At 34.7% G+C, this 18,040-nt stretch overlaps 1 protein-coding gene across 6 annotated transcripts in view; it reads left to right on the top strand.

Moving 5' to 3' along the window:
- The window catches only part of LOC125253970 (protein unc-13 homolog C), a 244,034-nt gene that overhangs the window by 167,499 nt on the left and 58,495 nt on the right, over window positions 1-18,040 (top strand). For all 6 annotated transcript variants that reach the window (XM_048168259.1, XM_048168258.1, XM_048168257.1 and 3 more), the window contains 4 exons: window positions 4,545-4,671; window positions 8,113-8,209; window positions 13,167-13,310; window positions 16,581-16,658. In XM_048168259.1, the coding sequence (XP_048024216.1) occupies window positions 4,545-4,671; window positions 8,113-8,209; window positions 13,167-13,310; window positions 16,581-16,658 (446 nt within the window). The remainder of the gene's footprint in view (window positions 1-4,544; window positions 4,672-8,112; window positions 8,210-13,166; window positions 13,311-16,580; window positions 16,659-18,040) is intronic.

Raw genomic sequence — 18,040 nt, 5'->3', positions numbered from 1 at the left:
CCTCTCATTACTTTATTTTAATGCAATACATGTTAAAGGATTAGTTCACTTTCAAATGAAAATTCTCCAAGCTTTACTCAAGCCAAGCCTAGGTGTATATGACTAGGGCTGCACGATTAATTGCACGAGATTGTCATGCGTGTCTCATCAGTAAAGCCGGTTCTTTGATTAGCGGTAAATGTCCATCACCTGCTTTCAAATGGAGCGGCACTTAATATACAGAGCCATAGTTCGCAGACAAGCTACGCAATATCGTGTTCATAATCGCAGATGAATCGCTTTCGATTACGAACGCGATATTGCGTAGCTTGTCCGCGAACTACGGCTCTGTATATTAAGTGCCGCTCCATTTGAAAGCAGGTGATGGACATTTACCGCTAATCACAGAACCGGCTTTACTGACGAGACACGCATGACAAAAGCATGTGATTAATCGTGCAGCCCTATATATGACTTTCTTTTTTTCTGATGAACACAATCAGAGATATTTTAATAAATATCCTGACGCATCCGAGCTTTATAATGGCAGTGAGCGGGACCAACAAGTATGAGCTGAAAAAAGTGCTTCCATTCACATCCATCCATCATAAACTTTGTACTCCACACGGCTCTGGAGGGTTATGCCTTTTGAACTGCAAGAGTTTTACACTTTCTTCGTACGTTGAATACAGAAGGCGGTCTGGTGGAAGCTAGATATTTTACTTCATAACTTGTTAAATATGGATATATCGCTTTGCTTCAGAAGGCCTTTATTAACCCCCCGGAGCCATGTGGAGAACACCTTTTTGGATGGATAGACATGGATGGAAGCACTCTCTTAAGCTCATAATTGTTGGTCCCGTTCACTGCCATTATAAAGCTCGGATGCATCAGGATATTTATTCATATTTCTCTGATTGTGTTCATCAGAAAGAAGAAAATCTTATACACCTAGGATGGCTTGAGGGTGAGTAAAGCTTGGGGTAATTTTCATTTGAAAGTGAACTAATCCTTTATGAAATGCTTAGTTTATTCCAAGCATGCTGTCTCTTTTTCTGGGGCATGAACGATTCCCCATTCACAAATGAATCACTCTTTTGAGTCGATTCTGTTCAAAGTCTAAATTGTTTCGTGAATCAGTTTAAATTAGTTTTTCAGTTCCCTGCACACACTGAATCATTTGAAGTGGTTTCTCACTCATAACAGTAAATTTAAGAACATCAAGAGCGTTGGATGAAGTGGCTGTGGACCTACAGTCAATTGAACACTAAGTACATGATACCACTACTACAAAGTATGACATTACCAATTTTTTTGACATATAACTTAATTTATACATTAAGCCAGGGCCGGATTGGGACTCATTTTCAGCCCTGGAGTTTCATGCCTTAGACCGGCCCACTTTAATTCATGACTGACTATATTAAAATAATGTAATTAAAACCTCAGTATATAAGTCTGCAATAGTGCACTGTTCTCTACAGCCTTGTAAATAATTGTATTTTTCAAAAATATCTTTAAATACCCATGATAGTACAAATGATAGTACAAAAAAATGCTAAAAATTTGATATAAAGTTATTTTTATAGTTATAATAATGATGTTATAATGTGAACCATTGATTAATTCTCTAGCCATCTAGTGGCTGTAGTTAAAAATTTATGTTATTTTAATTTTAATTAATTAAGTGTTTGATTTCCAGTAGATAGTAATCGTCCACTAAACCCAGGCACATTTTTCATGTCTATCACTATGAATGAAATTTAGAAATGTAGATCTTTATTAAAGTGGATTTAACATAACATTTTGCTATTTTATATAAATGTATATACTTAAATTATTACAAATTGAGGCAAATAAATAACAGAAAATACCATAAATCCTACAAAATTGCACAACTTTACAGTAAAATATTAAAGTAAGCCATTACGTTTGTTTTTTTTTTGTTTGTTTTTTTAAAAGTTACATGTTACAAAATCACATTTTACTCTCTGGTTAAGCTAGTTGGACAGAAAAATGAATATTGTTGGCCAATGTGTAATAGCATAGTAAGCAACATAACATAAGTGATAGGCCATATTTTATTATTTGCCTACTATTATTACGATATGAGTAAGCTGCACTCATGCTTTTATCTTTTGCATGTTTTCCCATCTTCCTTTTTATTTATTTACATTACATAAATCGGCCTTCGGTGGCTAAGACATTTTGCCTTACCATAATTTAGCTTTGATTTAGAACTTGTCCCGCTGTCCCTACAGACGTCACCTCATCCCTTCTTCTCGTATACTTTTGAGTGAGGTGTCTTCTCCGAGCGCACACTCCGAGTCCCTCCCGACCAGGTTAATTTACCCACCAAGTGACATGATATCATTGACGTTGCGTGCAAATGAGCGGTAAAAACCCGACCACGCATTCATTTGTTCGTTTTTTCTTGCGCGGGTGCCCCGTGCCGCCCTGGGCCGTCCAGGCCTGTCCAGGCCTAAATCCGTCACTGAATGGTTTTTAGGAAAAAGTTAGCCTACTCAGCTTAGTACATTTGGCCGCGTCCACAGTTTCTAGAGCATCCATATTTCAACCCAGTGCCATGACAACACCGGCCCTCGTGGCCAAATAAACTGACCGGCCCACCGGGAATGCTCCCGATTAGCCAATCTGGGCCTGCATTAAGCCGTTGTTCACAGAGTATGATTTGTGGGTATTGACTTGTCTTGAAAAGAAATGCCTTTGCTTAGAAACAAACAAAAAAAATAAAAAAAATAGTTTACATGCGCCTGCAGAAATATGCATTTGATTACATTTTGGAGAAGAGACGGAAGAAGACCGTCAATGTATATTTGATCGTTGTTTGTGTTCAGATGTTCAGTAGCGGTCATGAGTGCGAGCACGTGAAGAGTTTTCACTCTTTCTTCTGTGTGTCAGTGGTTCCCATTACATGCCCTTGAATGCAAAACTCTGCCGGTTCACTTTATTTTGCCATTGTCTAATAATCCAAATGTACTGTAGCTGTATACATTATTATACAATATGACCTGCAGGAAAAAACAAATCCTTTGTGTTAGGGAACATTGTCAGAGCAGAAGGAAGCTCATTTTCTTCCAAGATAAACTTGTACATGGCTTGAGTCACGCATCCTTCACAAAGACAGATCTGCTTGATTCTGATCTTCTGATGAGTCCATTTTTCAGCTTTGCCCAACACTTGGTCCTCTAATGGTTAGACCTGGAGAGGCGTCTTGCATCCTCTGTGTAATCTGGTGGAGGATTGGTGATGATCTGATGGTTCTTCAGTAAAGCTAGAATCGGGCAGATACGTCTTTGCGAAGGATGCATTGCTCCAACCACAAGCAAGATTATACTGAAAGAAAAATTGCTTCCTTCTGCTCTGACAATGTTCCCCAACTCGAATCCACACAGCCAGGCCTATCAGTGTGTGGATGGAGGACCACCAGATCACGACCCTGTCATGGCCATCACAATCTCCAGACCTGAACCCCACTGAAAACCCCTAGAATGTTAGCAAGAGGGTCAACAGCCATTAAATAAAGCTGCTTGAATTTTTTTCGCCAGGAGTGGCATAAAGTGTCCCAACATGACAGACTGATAGGGAGCATGCCAAGACACAAGAAAGCTGTTATTGGAAGCCAGGGTTATTCCACTAAATACTGATTTCTGAAGTTAAAACAGTATTGTGTTGTTAAAAAACTTGTTTTCTTTGCATTATTCAAGGTCTGAAAACATGACATCTTTTTTTCGTTATTTTGACCAGTTGTCATTTTCTGCAAATAAATGCTCTAAATGATAATATTTTTGCTTGAAATTTTGTCAGAAATTTTTGTCAGTATAATAAATCAAAAATCTTAATTTTACTCAAACAGATACATATAAATAATAAATCCTGAGAAACTGTTAATTTTGCAGTGGTCTCTTAATTTTTTTTCCCAGAGCTCTGTGTTCTTATTGTGAACAATTCAACTGTGCACAACATGTTATTCAAAGTAAAACAATTTTTTGTTTGTTTGTTTGTTTGGTGACTGTTTGCTCTCCATTTACTCTCATTGTCTTGTATAAACAATTGAGATATTAAATACATCTCATTTGTGATTCTTCATTTCCTGTGGTATTTTTATACCATTATAGTTTTATATTCTATTAGTTGTTCACTATTATAGTTTATTTATGTAATACAGTAGTAAATTATAGTGCTTTTATTTTTAGATTTTCAGGCTTCTTTTTTATTTTATTTTGTTTTATTTATTTTTTTAGCAATTTTGTTCCAGTTTTAGAACAGTTTTAGTTGTTAGTTATTTCCAGTTAGTAATTTTAATAGTTCAACTTAAACTTTTAACAGTTAATTTCCAAGGCAAATCTTCTCATTTTCATATTTTTCAGCTTTATTTCATTGAACAAATATGTTTTTAATAGATTTTTTTACATAACCCTGTTACATACTGATGTTTGTGGAATGTCTTCAGACACTAAAGCTCAGTACGTTACTGTGTCTCAAACCAGATGCATGACTCATGTCTCATGACTCTTTCTTTTTTTTTTTCCTTTCATTTGCAGAACATGACAAGCATCGTCTATGCAAGAGCACAGAGTACATGAATTTGCACTTCAAAGTCAAATGGTTCCACAACGAGTACGTCCGAGACCTGCCTGCCTTTAAGGGAATTCCTCCAGAGTATTCCCTGTAAGTATTCCCACATTCCTCCTTTCCTGTTCACATCTCTTGCTCTCTTATAGTGTTCAAACCATTGACTTGTGGTGTCTTCTGAAATGAGGAGTCAAGTTCCCCTCTCTGCATTCATTTTTTTTTTTTTTTTTAAATCATTGATGTATTTGGAAAATTCCCTTACACTATCACAGTCTTTATCTTAATCTCATTATCAAAATTTCACATTGAAGTTCGACCAACAACAGACAACAAACCAATACTATATTTGGTAGCACTTTACAATAAGGTCTCATTTGTTAACATTAGTTAACTAACATTACCTTACAATGAGCTATACATTTGTTACAGTATTTATTATTCTTTGGCCTATTATTCATTGGCCTATGGTAAAATTGTAAAGGTTTTCATCTTGTTGCCAGAACGAGTGTTTTGTACACTCTAATAGGACATTAGATAATAAACAGGTAAGATTTTAAAATAGAAAATCAAGTTTTTAATGTTGTTTATATGTCTATGTGGTGTTTTTAATATGCTTTAAAGGGATAGTTAAATTAAGTAAGCTTTTTAAGGCATGAAGAATTATTTTCAGAAGGAAAAAAAAAAAAATATGTCATTTTGATTATGAAATATAAGTTTTAAGGGATGAAATTATTGACTGCAGGGGGACTTTAGATATCTTGTTTGAACTTTGTTCATATTGGTTTAAAGCTGCTTGCTATGATCTGTTTTTCTTTACAGAAGCTTTGCCTTTAAAGAGCTAATGAAATATTTCAACTCATCAATATTTTGTGTCTAATTACTTATATTGCAAGTAGCCATGTAATAAGCATTATAATGTACATCCAGTCAGTTTTTGTTACAAAATAAGGGGTCCTGTTCACTCTGTATGGGTTTATGTTGTCATATCAACCGGCTGGATGTACATTATCCCTTATATATATATATATATATATATATATATATATATATATATATATATATATATATATATATATATATATATATATATTAGAGGTTAATATAAAAAACAGAACTTAAAAAAATTATAATTTCATCATATTTCTTTTATTTTTGTTTTTATGCTTTCAATTAAAATCCGAATTTCACCTCGTCTTAGAAAGTGCCCCTGGTGCACATTTACAGTGAGTGTTGATCCATCCATTCACAACCCATCATGCATCCGTCCTGGATCTGCAGACACACGCTGGCCTCTCATTGGCTGCTGTCTGTTGTCAAAAAGTCACTCATTCATTAATGTGAGTTATGAGCGTGGAGAGGCGGGATGACAGATGGGACAGGACATTAGGGAAGAGCCACACAGCTGTCAATCAAAAATCATCTAGAGGAGAATTGATTTTGCCATGAGAATGAGACCACACGTGAGAGCTGCTCCGCCCATCATATTTACTAACATAAGTGACACGAGAAATTAATTCGCTTTTGCTGAAGCAAATACCAGTGTTTGCAAAGCAGCAAAGGAATGATACTAATAATGCTAAAGTTTTAGGTACGTTTTTTAGGTACGTTTAAGTTTAGAAAGGAGGCTATAGATGGTTAATAGATTTTTTTTTTTTTTTAAATAAATAAATAAATAAAGACTAATCACAATAGTTTCCAAATAAATGAGAGAAAATCATTCACATTTCAGTATCTAAATATTATGACATCATCATTTTAAATGGCGAACATTCTAATCTTACAAATGTATGTCAGTAGGAGATTTTCAACATTTAATTGTACAGTATATTGTTTTCAAAACCACATCTAGATGACACACATACTATCTGACTGAAATTAATTACTAAATTAAGTTTGAATGGATTTTGTGGGTTAAACAATTCAAGCTGAATTATTTGCTGAGATAAAAAGGGAAGAATAAAAATGTTAAGGAATATTAAACTAGTGCTGCCTTGCAAACATGGTAAAATGTTTTAAAAATGATTCCTACAGTAGCTATAAAAAATCATTAAATTGACAAATCTTCACACACAGGATTCCTTGTCACCTCTTTGGTTTCATCACCTTTCTGATTTTCTTTCGAATCTCAGCTGTTAAAATCACTCACTACACTATGAGTTATCAATTGCAACAGGCATTGTTATCAGATGAATATTGCCTATTTTACATAATTTAACCAGATGTTGCTTGCTTTATTTATTTGTTTTCTGGGAACATGTTTTTCTTATATTTTTTTAACAATTAGACACTAGTATCTCATTGAATCTGGACCTAACATAAGCTGCGTATGTTGCTGAGAAATCTGAGAGAGAGTGCTGCTGGAAAACATTGCACTTTAAATGTCATATTTGTGAACAAGCATCTGATAAAATTGCGAAAAATTAAAGCTTGCACATTCGAAGCCATAAATGTCGGCAAGAACATCTGCTAAATCTCGTTCCAGCATCCAGGGACATACTGCAAATGAGAAATTGCTGTAAAAAGTACACCTCCTAGATGAAAAACACACAGCAGATAGATCTATCTGCAGCTTTCCTGAGCAAACAGGCTCTTATCTGTGGATGTGTGGTTAGGAAACCTTCACGTAGAGCAATCCAGATCAATATTTAAGATAACAAGCTAAATGTCATCATATTAATTCCCTTATTACTGTCAAAAACAGTAAATTAATGCAAACCATCTGAGTAAACCGCTAGCTCAGGTTCATTACATTAGCAGAGCTATTAGTGTGATTCTGCCTGCCACAGGCCATCTACAATGCTTAACTTGATTTAAAAATATGTTATTCTCATTTCTGTTGTCTGTTAAGACGTTCAGTGCCTCGACAGAGCAAATAATTGTTTGTTTAATGTAAGTGAAATGTTTTCAGAGCTATGAGACGATGTTTATACTGTTGCTGAACATCTCAGATTTAGACAGTCTGTTATACTGTATATCTTTACTGTTTCCCATCTGTACGAGTCGTGAAAAGCATTTGAATGTGTTTATTTGAATAAACAGTGTTGTATCCACATTTTATTAGTGATATAGGCTGTGCTCTTGAATTAGATTTTATTTTTATATTTCCAGTTTGTTATGTGTTGTTTTTTATACAATTTATTCATTACTACATTGTTTATTTTTATTTTTCCCCGTATTAATTATTTTCAGGTGGTAATTTTAGTTTTAAAGGCAACTTTTCCAATTTTTATTGAGTATATGATTTCATCTAATATATATTATATAATATATTATATATTTCAGCTTCACTTAACAAAAATAGTTTTAATTTTAGTTAACGATAATAATCCTGTTTCATAGAAATATTAAGCATTAAACTTTGGCACATAATTTGTCTCTCACATATAGTGAATGATAAAATAGGGTGGGAAAAAAATCATATACAAAGACCAGATTTTACTGATAGGCCTTTTTGCTACAGTTTCAATCTCTGACTTCAAAAGCGCTCACATCTACAGCCTTTATTACACTGCTTTGTGTTGTTTTCTCTCTCTGCAGGTGGTTTGAGCCGTTTGTTATCCAGTGGTTGGATGAAAATGAAGATGTAGCAATGGATTTTGTTAACGGAGCTCTAGAGAGAGATAAAAAAGATGGGGTGAGTTTTTCGTATTGTTACTTTGCTTCAGTAGAGCTTTTCATTTGTAAATGGGCAAATAGTCTAACGCTGCCGTTACCATCTAAACCTCACATTAACACTAAATGCTGCATTTCTCTTATGCTTGTATGCTGCCTTCAAGTGTTTTCCTGTGAAGTTCCTACTTACAGTTTTACAATTCGAATTATGATTCTTCAAAATAAAATACATGCACTGGATGAGTTTATTTCTTCCTCTTTTTTTGGCATCCCAACAAAGACAGCACACTTTTTAGTGCAACACCAAAATGAAGTGCAAAAGATATGCTTTGAGTATATGATTAATGCTTGATTTTTGTTCTTAATCATTCTCATTCTGTTCTTATATTAATGGAAAATGTAGCCTGTCACATCATTAAGCTGTTAATGAGTATTTTCTGGCAAGCTCTTCGCTGTTCATAACCAGTACACAAATGCATGTAGACTACATACATGTACAGTCACAGTTGCAACTTAATTATGATCATTATCAGTTACCATGTTTCTTTAATTGACACTTTTAATTAAAGTCATGGCTCAAAATCCTGAGTTTTCACTAGTAAAAACAATACTGTGCCCAGCTAACAGGGAACGTTCTCAGAACCTTGGCTAATGTTCTCTCATACTTCCAGCAACATTAATAGAACGTTTGTCTAAAGTTATCTGGTCTTCAATAATGTTTTCAAAACATTAGCACAAAAACATTATTTATACATTCAAAATTATATATATAACATTCAAAATTATATATATATATATATATATATATATATATATATATATATATATATATATATATATATATATATATATATATACACTGTGTTCCAAATTATTATGCATGTGATGTATCAGTGGGATTTCAGTACAATAAACATTCAGATTTTAGTTTTTCAAAGAAAGTGTTTGTTTTATTTCTCCATATCTTTTTAGATAACTGGTATAAATCTCAGACAAAACAGTTTGCCAGCTCTACTTAGGTAAATGGAAACCCTACTTAAAGAGGCTGTTCCACATTATTAAGCAAGTCACAGTTCTCATGCAATATGAGAAGGAAGAAAGATCTTTCTGAAGATGAAAAGCATGAAATTGTGCAATGTTACGTAAAAGGCATGAAAACAACAAATATTGTGTGAAAAGTGAATGTAAATGATCAAACTATCATAAGATTTGTGAGTGACTTAGAGCACAGCAGAACTTTTAAGAAAAGTTCTGTCAAAAAAAATTTGTTGTATTAAAAGGAAAACTATAAAAAAAAAAAAAAAAAAAAAAAAGCTGGTGTTGAGCAGCAAACAGGTATTTGAAGCTTCTGGTGTCTCTGGAGTCTCAAGAAGCTCTTCATGCTGGCTGGCAGTTGTGCGTAAAGTTGCATTTCAGCCACCCCTAACCAAAGCTCACAAAGAGAAACATTTACAGTGGGTTTAGAAATAAATGAAGACTCATTTTTAAACAGTTTTATTCACTGACAAATGCTGTACTACAATGGATGGTCTAGATGGATGGATTTCTGAATGGTTGGTGAATGGCCACCACGTTCCAACAAGACTGTGACGTCAGCAGGGAGCTGTTGGGTGATGATTTGGGCTGGAATATTGGGAAGTGAGATGGAAGGTCCCTTTAGGGTCTCTGAGGGTGTCGAAATGACTTCTGCAAAATATGTGGAGTTTATAACTGGCCATTTTCAGCTTTGGTATAAAAAGAAGGATAATGCCTTCTGAAAAACAATGCACTATGCACTATCCCATGCTGCAAAAAACACCACAGCAATAAAACTGTTTGAAAATGTATTTCTACACCCGCTGTAAATGTTTTTCTTTGTGAGGTTTGGTTAGGGCTGATCTGAAATGCAATTTTACACATAACTGCCAGCCTGCCTGGAGAGGTTTTTGAGACTCCAGAGACACCAGGAGCTTCAAATACCTGCTGCTCAACAGTGGCTTTTTTTTAAATAGAATTAACTTGTTTGACAGAAACTTTAAGCCTTTATCTGACCGAGTTCTGCTGTGCTCTAAATCACTCACAAATCTTATGATAGTTCAATAATCTCCATTCACTTTTCACACATTATTAGTTGTTTTCATGCCTTTTGCACAACATTGCACAATTTTATGCTTTTCATCTTCAGAAAGATCTTTCTTTCTCCCCATATTGCATGAGAACTGTGACTTGCTTAATAATGTGGAACAACATCTTTAAGTAGGGTATCCAATTACCTAAGCAGGCCTGGCAAACTATTTAATAGACCTGTCTGAGATTTATACCAGTAATCTAAAAAGATACAGAGAAATAAAACAAACACTTTCTTTGAAAAACTAAAATCTGACTCTTTATTGTACTGAAATTCCACTGATACATCACTTGCATAATAATTTGGAACACAGTGTGTGTGTGTATATATATATATATATATATATATATATATATATAAACATTAGCTGGGCACTGGTATTCATGTTCATCTCATAAATGCAGTCATTCTGACTTGAGTTGAATGCATTTGAACAGGTTTATAACGTTTTCAATTTCAATAAGCTCTCTCTTTGGATAGGAGTATGAATATTAGATATATATTGTTCTCTCTTATGACATTTGTGCTGAGAATTTATTAAGCAAAGAGTTTTTCTCAGATGTAAACACGATGAATGGAATCAGAGGTGCTGGTAAACTGGTAAATTGAAAGCATTAGGCTGATGAGTGTTCGTGAAATAAACCAAACAAATGCTTCTGATTGGACTGATGTGAATATGAGCTGCTGTTACTGTAAGGCAGTACAAAAACACAGATTTATCCTGCTCAGTGTTCCCCTCGCTGGCGAAAACAAATCACCGGCGTGATTGGTTTCATATGCTAATTTCTTTCACCTGAAACCAGTTGTGGTGAAAACACAAACCATTTAGTGCTGGTAATATTGACCTACACATTATCAACTGCTGTGATGAACGGCCCCGTTATTATATGTGATATGTGACACTGACAAATATAATTGCACATGAGCATTTTCAGATGCAGAATAGTGCTGCAGAGCAATGAAAACAGTGTTAAAATGTGTTTTTTTTTTTCCTGCTACTGTTCACAGCGGAGGGGGAGTTTATTTATAGGCTGTGCTGGTGCTGAGATTACATGAGTTTACACGTAGTGGGTTGCTAACTGTGTTTAGATATTTAGCTGCACTGGGGTTCAAGTCTTGTGAGAGTCAACTCTACATTAAGATGCTAATGGAGCAGCACTTTGAGTTAATTGTCTAATGATTATTAGGCTTGTGTTCGTTGGCAGAAGCGCCTGGAGAATAAGGGCAGAAGCGCAGGTTAATTCTGTCATAGGTTATGTTGGCAGGCATTCCCAAAGGCTCTGAATCATACCAACACTTAAAAAAATCTCAGTGCTTGCTGGCAGCATCTGAGGTTCAAGTCTTCTCATCACAAACCTATATCATTCCTTGATATTTAATTATATATTCTACACATCAGCATATTGGTTGTAGGTAGAAAAAAAAAAAAAAAAAGTTTGATAGGTGACATCCTCCACAAGCATTCAAAAGTTTGGGGTTTGTAAGATTTTTTTAATGTTTTTAAATATTGTAAAATATTATTACAATTTAAGAGAACTGTTTTCTATTGTAATGTATTTTATATTGTATTTTTTTCCTGTGATTCCTGAAATTTCAGCATCATTACTCCAGTCTTCAGTGTCACATGATTCTTCAGAAATCATTCTATGTTGATTCGCTGCTCAAGAAACATCTGATTACTATTAAAGCATTAGTTCACCCCAAAATGAAAATTCTGTCATTAATTACTCACCCTTATGTCGTTTCAAACCCGTAATACTTTCGTTCATCGTCAGAACACAAATGAAGAACTTTTTGATGACAGAATGCTGTCAGATTTCCTGACTGCCTTTGTAACTACCACTTTGACGCTTCAAAAACTTCATAAAGAGATCGGAAAACTAATCCATATGAATCGAGCAGTTTAGTCCCAAATTTTCTGAAAAGAATCGAACAGATAAAATTTAGGCTTTAACTGGCATGTAAACATTAATCAGTGAACATAAGCAAAAGCTCAACCAAACTTGCTTCATACGCAGTGAGGTTCATTCTCGTATGTTACGCAGCATGTTTGAGCTTCCAAGAAAAGAGGTTTGATCTTGCGCGTGAAGCAGGTTTGGTTGAGCTTCTGCTTATGTTCGCAAGTTTTTGGAGCATCAAAGTGGTAGTTACAAAGGCAGTCAATAGAAGGAAATCTGACAGCATTCTGATCGTCATTTGTGTTCTGAAGATAAATTAAAGTCTTGCGGGTTTGGAACGACATGAGGGGTGAGTAATTAATGACAGAATTTTCATTTTGGGGTGAACTAACCCTTTAATGTTGAAAGCTTCATATTTTTGTGAAAACACTGACAGATGTTTTTTATCAGGATTCTTTGATAAATAGAAAGTTCAAAAGAACAGTATTTATTTGAAATAGAAAACGCTTGTAACATATTTTTGTTGTTGATGTTTTTATTGTCACTTTTGATCCATTCAATGCATCCTTGTCAAATTAAAGTATTATTATAAGTATTAAAATCTTACTGACCCCAAACTTTTGAAGTGTAGTGTATATTGTATGAAAAGAGCATCAGAATAGTCATATTGGTTTAAAATGACATTATGGTGAATTAAAGATGACAGAATTTTAAATTTTGTGTCACATATTCTTTAAACATAGTAAAAAATGAAGCCCTTCCAAAGGTTCTTGAACCACTATAACATTTAAGAACCATATTAGAACTTTATGGAAAGTTGGAATCAGGCTACAACACATATTCTTTTATTTCTTCCATTATGTAGTAAATGCTGAAATTAAGGGAAACATAAAAATATATAACTGCTAAAAGCATGATATCCTCTGTATTGTGTGGCGGATATTAATGTTTTGATTGTTGTGTTATCATTGCAGTTTCAGCAGACATCAGAACACGCTCTCTTCTCTTGCTCGGTGGTGGATGTGTTCACGCAGTTGAACCAAAGCTTTGAGATCATTAAGAAGCTGGAGTGTCCGAACCCTCAAGCTCTCGCTCACTTCATGCGCAGATTTGCAAAGGTAAGACAGAATCAGAATAGAAAGTATGTCCCTTGAGGCTGTGCATTGGTGATTTTACCATGCTGCTGTGATGAAAAGCAAAGTAAATCACCCTTAAATGTGGTAAAATCATTGCAGCACAGTCTCGGTGGCAGTATGATAAAAAGCACCAATCTTCAATAAAGAATTACATGAATTAACAATAATAATCACAATAAACTGTTCTTCCGCCAAGCAATATTACTCAGACTGTAGGTTGTCATATGGTTGCCAGGCAGCTGAGAGCATAAAATGATGAGCAAATGATGGAGAAAAGCTTTGAAACTAGACATAAATCTAGACCAGCGTTGCCTGGAAAAAAATTAAGGTTGTGTTTTTGCAGCATTACTTGATTTTCTTTAAATGTCAAGTATATGTACAGTAATTTCTGCCCCAATGGAATCACCAAAAGGAATTGTAAATGTTAATTGAGCCAGGGATGTTGTGCCGGGCAGGGTATGGATGAATGAATGAAATGAATAGAGCAATGTTTTAAAAGCACTACAGTGTTACACTTTTTATCTACAGTGCCTTCAAAGGTTTGGTGTCAGTTAGATTTATTAATGTTTTTGAAAGAAGACTCTTCTGCTCACCAAGACTATTTATTTTTTTATTAAAATACAGTAAAAAAAAAAAAAAAAATATATATATATATATATATATATATATATATATATATATATATAATCACAATTTAAAGTAACTGTTTTCTATTGCAATATATTTTAAAGGTGCCCTCGAATGAAAAATTGAATTTATCTTGGCATAGTTAAATAACAAGAGTTCAGTACATGGAAATGACATATAGTGAGTCTCAAACTCCATTGTTTCCTCCTTCTTATATAAATCTCATTTGTTTAAAAGACCTCCGAAGAACAGGCGAATCTCAACATAACACCGACTGTTACGTAACAGTCGGGGTGTACGCCCCCAATATTTTCATATGCCAGCCCACGTTTCCAACATTATGAAAGGCATTACACAAGGGCAGCCAGTATTAACGTCTGGATGTGCACAACCAAATCATCAGACTAGGTAAGCAAGCAAGAACAATAGCGAAAAATGGCAGATGGAGCAATAATAACTGACATGATCCATGATAACATGATATTTTTAGTGATATTTGTAAACTGTCTTTCTAAATGTTTCATTAGCATGTTGCTAATGTACTGTTAAATGTGGTTAAAGTTACCATCGGTTATTACTGTATTCACGGAGACAAGAGAGCTGTCGCTATTTTCATTTTTAAACACTTGCAGTCTGTATAATGCATAAACACAACTATATATACTATTATACTATTAACTATTATAACATTCTTTATAAATCTCTCCAACAGTGTAGCATTAACAGTTTCCCGTTAGCCACGGAGCACTATCAAACTCATTCAAAATCAGAAGTAAACAATATAACAGTATACAATACTCACATAATCCGCCGCATGCATGCCGCATGCATGATGAACACTTTGTAAAGATCCATTTTGAGGATTATATTAGCTGTGTAAACTTTGTTAAGGCACTGTTTAAGGCAAGGGCGAGCTCTGTGGGCGGAGAGCACGTGATTTAAAGGGGCCACAGCATAAATTCGGCGCGTTTATAATGATGCCCCAAAATAGGCAGGTAAAAAAATTAATTAAAAAAAATCTATGGGGTATTTTGAGCTGAAACTTCACAGACACATTCAGGGGACACCTTAGACTTATATTACATCTTTTAAAAACATAATCTAGGGCACCTTTAAGCTCTAACTTATTCCTTCGATGCAAAGCTAAATTTTCAGTATCATTACTCTTCTTCAGTGTCACATGATCCTTCAGATTTCTAATATGCTGATTTGCTGCTCAAGAAACATCTGAGCAGGAAATCATAACGCTGAAAACAGTTGTGCTGCTTTATTTTTTTGTGGAAAACGTGACTCTTTGAATAGAAACTTCACATTTAAAATTAAAGTTGTATTTGAAATATATTCTTGTAACATTACACATTAATAAAATAAACACATAAATGTCATTACTGTCACATTTAATCAACTTAATGCATCCTCGCTGAATAAAAGTAATTTCTTTCAAAAAAAAAAAAAAAAAAAAAAAATCCTTGTCCTTGTGGGGACATTTTTTTGGTCCTCATAAGGAAAACAGCTTAAAAACCAAACAACAAAGTGATATTTTTTGAAAATGTACAAATGCAGAAAGTTTTCTGTGGTGGGTGGGTTTAGGGTTAGAGGATAGAATATACAGTTTACAGTATAAAAATCATGTCTATGAAATGTCCCCATAAAATATGAAAACCCAACTGTTGTGACTGTTTGACTGTTGTCTTGTTTGATCAGACATATAGATGTCCTCACAAAGAGTCACCAATAAAACACTGGATTGAATTGTGAGGACCACAATTCAATCCAGTGTTTTATTGGTGACTCTTTCCAGACAATACATGCTGACACATTCAATCAATACACAAACTAAACTAGTAGGAACACTAATAAATAAACACTGAATGTAATAATGAAAATTAGACAACAACTATAATCATTTGTTCTATTAAGATTTTAAGTGGTTTTTGCCACTGTGAAGCCAGGATGTTTGCCAGTGTTAGAAGCTTGATCACAGCACTAAACCTAACCTAAGCGATGTTTAACGTGGAAAACGCAACAAATTAACACATCTATATTTAGACAACTTATAAATATGGTGATCATATTTCTCATTGTATACTCGCTCACTCGAACACACATAGCGGATTTTCTAAGACATTTCCAAGAGATTTCAGGCCAGCTAGTGTATTTTCCTATTGCAGATGTCTCTTGTGAATGCAAATGAAATGAGAGAGAGAGAGAGAGAGAGAGAGAGAGAGGCTTTGAGACCAGCACTCCTCCCACAGGATTGTGGGTAAAGGGTCTTGTAGGAGGCATTGATTACTTCATGCAAACTTGACACGAGAAATCTATTACGGCAGCCTGAGAAAATGCATATCATTACTGCCCTCATTTACTTATTTACATATTTATGAATATGTTAAGAGTTTTACTCCCTTTCCCTTTTAAATTGTAATTATATTTCACAGTATTTTCTGTTTTTATTGTATTTTTGATCAAATAAATTTCAATTTCAGCAACATTTTGAATGGTAGTGTATGTACATCTGTGTATTAGGTTTGTAAATAATAACAGCATCACATACCCAGCTTATTGCTGTCACAAAGTTAAATTGTATTTTATAATATTTAAATGCACATTTTATTCTCTTTCCAGACCATAAATAAAGTTCTTCTCCAGTATGCTGCAATCATCTCCAAAGACTTCAGCAACCATCTGAGCAAGGAGAAAGTGGTGAGTCTATGAACAGGTTTGCACACACAAGCTTTCAAAACTGCTTCGTCATAAATTGTCAGCGTGTTTCTTAAAGTCATGACCCTGCAAGTGTCCGAACATGGCTTGATCAGATTATACTGGGGACATTACCTTGGAGACATTAAAGTTGACTTTGGTTGCGTTCTGCATTATGTCTTTGTGAGATGGCAATATGTAGACGACTAATAAAGAGCGAGACCTTCTCGCGTCCTCGTCTCCTTCCTCTGTGCTTTTCTGTTCTTTATGTAAAATGACAGCGTTAACAGCGCTAACTCAGAGCTGCTTTTGTTCTGCCTCTTATTTTTCACAATGTCTTCCTGTAATGCTTATAAAAGCTTGACATGCAGGACGTCTGTGGTGGGGAAGAAAGACAGATGTATCTTTTAAGTGCAGTGACAGGACCACAGAGAGAAAATCATGCGTCCTGTAATTAAAGACATATCTCTGTTCTGTCTCGGAGGATAGAGCCGCTCCTCGGGTCTCATCCATCGCGTAATTGACAGCACGGTTCATCCTAAGAATATCTACATCTTTAAACGCACCAATGCCCATAAATCAGCTCAATAACCACCACACAGGAGTTTATATACATTGTCTTAAATTAAATTTACGACTGTGAGAAATCACTAGCTCTTGTCATTGAGACAATGTTCCCTCATTTCAATTAGCGCAACTGCTTCATATTTTCATTTCAGAGTTTTACACCTATTTGTCACACGGCTGACATGTGACCTTTAGGAAGTGTGCCGTTGCAGACAGTAGGAGCCCGTTTTAATTATCTTATGGACTCCTGCACTAATTATGCACTCCTACCCATCCAGTTAAATCCTGGGACACTTACACAAGAGTGTTTTGACTGCTGTATCTCTAGTTCATCTGCGTATCAACACGATTCTGGTCAATGGTTATTTGACATTCACTGTAACAGACACTTTTTACCCAAAGTGCATTGCGATAACAGTCTCACCTAAAGCAAGCAACGGTCAAGTGTTTAGCTCATTTAACACTTGTCATCAGAAACTGATCCTTGTGAGTTAGAGAGTCATAAACATTTCATCATCAAACCAATGTTTTTAATATAATATTCTTTTTTTATATAACATTTTTAATTACAGATGTCATTTTACACACATGATATTATATACTATTAATACTGTATTTTTGTTTGGTAGTCTAATGTCAGAAATTTCATTTTTGGGTACACTAACCCTTTAAGAATAATTACCCACCCTCATGTCGTTCCACATCCATAAGACCTTTGATCATCTTCGGAACACGAATTAAGATGTTTTTGATGAAATCCAATGTTTTTTTTTTTGTTGTTGTTTTGTTTTGTTTTTTTATCCCCCATAGAAGCAACG

The sequence above is a fragment of the Megalobrama amblycephala genome, linkage group LG19 (genome assembly GCF_018812025.1).
Source record: "Megalobrama amblycephala isolate DHTTF-2021 linkage group LG19, ASM1881202v1, whole genome shotgun sequence".
Taxonomy (NCBI): domain Eukaryota; kingdom Metazoa; phylum Chordata; class Actinopteri; order Cypriniformes; family Xenocyprididae; genus Megalobrama; species Megalobrama amblycephala.
This window is presented reverse-complemented; position numbering and strand designations above follow the sequence as displayed.